Genomic DNA, 4,987 nt, shown 5'->3' on the forward strand with positions numbered 1-4,987 from the left:
TGCTGGAACCATGGCTCTCCTTGCCTTCTTGAATGCCCTGACCTCCCTGGCCCTGCTTGCCCAGTGCTGGGCCTTCGACTTGGGACAGTCTACTCGCTGCGTGCCCATACCCAACAAGATGAGCGTGTGCCAGGACGTGGGCTACTCAGAGATGAGGCTGCCCAACTTCCTCGGGCACAGCAGCCTGGAGAGTGAGGTGGTGCCCCGCTCGGAGGACTGGCGTCCACTGCTGCAGACCGGATGCCATCCCCAGGCCAAGGCCTTCCTATGCTCTCTCATCGCTCCCGTCTGCTTGGATACGTAAGTATTATTCACCTTTTCCTTTTAGGATATCATATCACCTATACCTTTTGCATTGTAGCCTATCCCTACTTGAGCACTGTATGACCAAAGATTTTTGTTGTTTTGCATTATGCAGGTTTATCCAGCCATGCCGTAGTCTGTGTGTGGCCGTGCGGGATAGCTGTGCTCCTGTCCTGGCCTGCCAGGGGCATGTCTGGCCAGAGGCGCTTGACTGTGACCGCTTCCCTGCCCACGAGGACATGTGTCTGACCTCTCTGACCAAACCCACTGGTGGCTACCTGCTTAAAGGTAAACAAACCTCCACGAACGCTTCTCTATTCACACTCTTTCTTATGCCCATTTAAGATCAAAAGTCAAACATGCATTCCAAATGCAATGTCAACATTATATGTGGATTTTGTGTAGGCCTAGAGCCTGGATGTGCTGTTGTTTTTGAGCTTGAAACTGACTGGAGTCTTTGCCTTTGTAGATTTACCTCAGCCTGCCTGTCAAGACTGTCCTGCTGTGCACGAGCTCCCATCGCTGAAAACACTGTTGGATTCGTTTTGCCTCGGTGATTTTGGTGAGTATTCTAGGCTACTTCCCGTTCTAAAAGCTAATAAAGGGCCATGTTGATTTGCTAGACATGTAGGATTCGTAGCCTCAGCTTTATGTTGTTACCATACTGACTGAACTTCCTCCCATAATTTCTAGTTGTCAAAGCTAAACTGACACGCCGTCGTCTGCTGACTGGAGAGCCGGAGTTCGATGTGGACGGACGCGTAGAGTTCATCCAACAAGGCCCCCTCATGCCTTACGACACCAACAGCCTCCTGCAGCAGTGGCTGCTTATCAACCTGCGCTGCTCTCACACGCTGGTTCGCCCCGGCCGTGCTCAACTCTACCTCCTCACGGGAAAGGTGCAATCCAACGGCAACGTGGCGCTGAAACAGCTCTTCCCTTGGCACAAGAAAGACGTAAACATTGCAGTGGCGACTCGCAAATGGAAACACCATATATGTTAAAAGGACTAAAATAGTGAAATCGTAATTGAGGTCAGACCAACGTCTGCCCGCTGGGGAAACTCCTGATAATCTTGGGGGGAACGAGACTGTGTAGTGGTGTAGCACTGAAGAAGCTGGCTTCTCCAATTGGCGCACTGTTGCCCCCCTCTGGTCAATTCAGTGACTCAATGCAGCTCTTGGAGGAGAGAGAAAATAATGCACTCTGTATTGTACATAGAAACACACAAAAGGTAAATGCTTTGTATAGACTAATATTTGTATTCAGATTTGTGTGTATATTTATCTGCATTTGTGCAATTAATAAAATATAATGAATTCAGATTTAATTGCATCATTCCAGTCCTTTATTATGACACATCAGAGCTTGACAGAAATACATTATTTCAAGGAAATGAATGGTAAATGTACAAAGATCCAGGACAAAACTAAAATAATACTAATACAAAAAAAAGAAACAAACAAACAAAAAAATGAACGCAAACGATATTTTGCCCATGCAAAAGTGGCGAAAGTTATGCTTGTGCTCAATGTAAGGAAAAACATACTGTAAATCAAACCAATGCCAGCTGTGAGTGAAAATCAGTGATACTCTCCAGGCCAGGGCAACAGCAGATCCTGGATCAGATCCAGTCCCTATCCCAACCAGTCTACTTGGTGTAGCCTACACAAGTGACTGTGGCAGATAGAGAACAAGACAGAAAAAGAATACACTCCATCCAGAAAACAATTTATCCATTTACGTGAGTGATGATCCATTCTCTCCTCAATTACATGCCTCAAATACATGTCTGTCTGTGGACTATGAGCTTATATTCAGATTGTTGACGCTCTCCTCTCTCTCTCCCTCTCACTCACTCTCTCTCTCTCTGTTAAACAGAAGTACCCCGTTTCTAATGAAAGCTTTGGCTTACTGTTCTGGGTCACTGCCTGGGGTCATAATGGTCTAGATATCTGATCACACCACCAACACCTGATGGTACGATTTGATTTTGATTGAAGTAAAACTGGGCTCAGGATATTATGTAATGAAATCACTATATTGTTGATATAACATTACACTGAGGAAAGTTCTGGTTTAACTGGTGTTAAAGCCTAATGTTAGGCATGGTTATGCAATCAGAGAGTGGATGGTTTATATGGTATACTGTTCCCAGGGTGCAGTGTCAAGAAGAAGGGTTTCACAGATTTATTTTATTCCACCACATTTTCCCAATCTGCATGTCCATTATGAGCACATACTGTATATACCAAATAAATTAGAAACTTCATTATTTTTGTTTGTAGCCATATGTCTTTTGTAGTGAGAGAGAATGAGCATCTCGACACTATTTCCCCATCTTGGTGGCATTTATGGAGAACATCTAGACTGATGGGATGGTGGTCCTGGATTATAATGGCACAGATTCTGTGATTCTATTTTATATTTTGATTTATATTTTTAACAAAAAAGTTTTGACAAAAAGCTTTACTTTGGTCTCGCAGCACCAGAAAAAACGTTCTTAGCGGTCAAAGCAAGCTCAAAATATATTTTAACATGTATTCTAAAACAGCACTTTAGTTTTTTATCCTCTAATAGAGACCAATTTTAAGAGAGATGACTGAACTGTTGCTACTTTCTTATGGGTCCAATGCCCAGAGGGAGATTTTTCATGCACAGAGGCATTATAATCAGTCAAATAAGAGACATCTGTATGAGAATGATTTGTCATCTGCCCTAATCTGGAGCTGAATGCTTGCTGTTGATTTTTTAATATAATGTTTATGATTAAATTATTTTTAACATTAGCAGATTAATCAATATAATAATATTATGGTTATGGTTAAGGTTATGCTATTTAGCAGACACCTTTGTCCAAAGCGACATACAAATCAAATACAGTTACAGTATATTGTATATATTATAATTGGATGTTCAGAATTTAAAAAAATAAAATGTCTAAGTATCAAGTATCAATGTGGTATCAGTGTGAAAATGGAGACTGAAGAAAATGGACTCTTTTGGAGAGAAGAATGTGAACACTTTTGCAAGCCCACAGTAAAAGAAAGTGCCTTTTCACTAGTCTGCTAAAAATAGGCCCAATGGGAAAAGAGCATCTGAGTTAAAGTTGTTATGGTTTAGATATGTAATCCCGTCTCTGGTCACTCATTAGTCTCGGCTACTTCTGGCTACTTATTAAATTGCTCCTCTTCATTGTTTACTGTTATGGTAATTGCAGTGGTCCTCAGCAAGTCCCTATTCTCCCCACTGGCTTTGTGTGAGTGGGAGTAAGGGCTCAATCTCTGGCAGCGGGCATGAATAGAGAGGGGGCAATTCATTCTCCTCACAGCACCTCATGAGAACTCAATAGACGCACAATTGTGAGGTGCACATTAGAAACTTCCGCGCTGAGGCACAGACAGCCCTGCTAAATGCCTGCTCACCCCCCGAGTAGGACGCTTTGTTCCCTAATTCATGGAGTCTGGCCCACCATTCACAATATTAAGTGAGAGTGGGGGAATATCAATTGAGTTGCGCTGCTGCTCTGTGTGTGTGTGTTTTTTTTTTTTTTTTTCTGAGGAGAGTAAAAGGAGAGAGCTCATTCAGTGGGGTCTGCTGAGTGGTGGATTTCAGCACTGCGATTGTGAGCTGTCAATAGACGAGCCTGGTTTTTCTCCGTCCGATGAAGAGCATGAAGGAACATCAAATCAGTTCACATGAACTTGCGTTGAGGAGTCTCCCCGAAGCTAAGATCATAATAGGCTAATTATCCCAACCCCTCTTTTGGGCGATGTCCATTGGAATTGGCAGTGATTAAGAGCCATTAGGTCATTCTTGTGACACTGTGGGCTTTGAACGAAAGGTTTGGAAGTCCTATGGGAACAGTATATGAACTGAACCTGCTTCCATTCACGGGTAGATAAGTCACTTTTGTGCCATGGCAGAATTATTTTCTCTTTGTGTATTAAGTGTCAGTCAAAGTTGTAAATCTCTGTTTGATCTGTCACAGCAAAGCCAGCTGCGCCTGACTGGGCAGCTGTGGTAGAGAGGCTACACAGAGCAGAACTTTTTCCTCAAATGTTAAAATAGCTCCAACATCAAATACCTTCACTGATGGGATTAAAACTTGAAAATAGGTCTACATTTTGTTCAATCTCATTCACACCTCATTACTGATATTTATACGTGTGTACACACATGAGAACAGGAAAGACTCACTATAGAATCCACGTTCAGCAACCACAAAATGTTATTCACCGTGAAAAATCCCTGCTGCTCAAACTCAATCCAACTGTCAAATCTCCTCAAGTTCAACATAAGCCGAGTGAGAGGACAAGACCTGTTCACCCAGACACGCGATTGCGCATGGCAACCCTTCCACCAGCAGCAGGCATAAAAACACAAATTTGATTACAAGCAACCTTTGCCTCCCTGGCGCCCAGACAATGGGTCGAGCTGTCCGGGGCGATTTCCATGCCCAGCATGTGGTATTCCTCCACAAACCTGCACCCCCTTTGCCTGGACATGCTTGTTTACTTTTTTCGTGTACGCTGTCTCTTGTCTCTTCTCTGTCTCCTGGAGCCCTTCAGCACGGAAAACACAAGAGGCTTTGAGCAGAATACTAAGAACCGTACAGGGTTACACACACAAGCCTGCAGACATTTGGCTCATTCTTATTTCGGATTGTGTGTGTGTGTGTCTG

The 4,987-nt window shown here is 43.3% G+C and overlaps 1 protein-coding gene across 1 annotated transcript; it reads left to right on the forward strand.

The window, feature by feature from the left end:
- szl (sizzled) lies at positions 1-1,550 on the forward strand. Its single transcript, XM_062548287.1, has 4 exons — positions 1-300; positions 419-591; positions 773-865; positions 997-1,550. Exons 1-4 carry the CDS (start codon positions 11-13, stop codon positions 1,305-1,307), a joined length of 867 nt encoding a protein of 288 aa, XP_062404271.1. The 5' UTR covers positions 1-10; the 3' UTR covers positions 1,308-1,550.
- Positions 1,551-4,987: the final 3,437 nt, after the last annotated feature.

This window comes from Sardina pilchardus, chromosome 10 (assembly GCF_963854185.1).
Source record: "Sardina pilchardus chromosome 10, fSarPil1.1, whole genome shotgun sequence".
Taxonomy (NCBI): Eukaryota; Metazoa; Chordata; class Actinopteri; order Clupeiformes; family Clupeidae; genus Sardina; species Sardina pilchardus.

Coding starts and splice junctions, on each gene's coding strand:
- szl (XM_062548287.1), top strand. CDS start 11: ATGGCTCTCCTTGCCTTCTTGAATGCCCTGACCTCCCTGGCCCTGCTT. Junction 301..418: donor GCTCCCGTCTGCTTGGATAC/GTAAGTATTATT, acceptor TGCATTATGCAG/GTTTATCCAGCCATGCCGTA. Junction 592..772: donor TGGTGGCTACCTGCTTAAAG/GTAAACAAACCT, acceptor TTGCCTTTGTAG/ATTTACCTCAGCCTGCCTGT.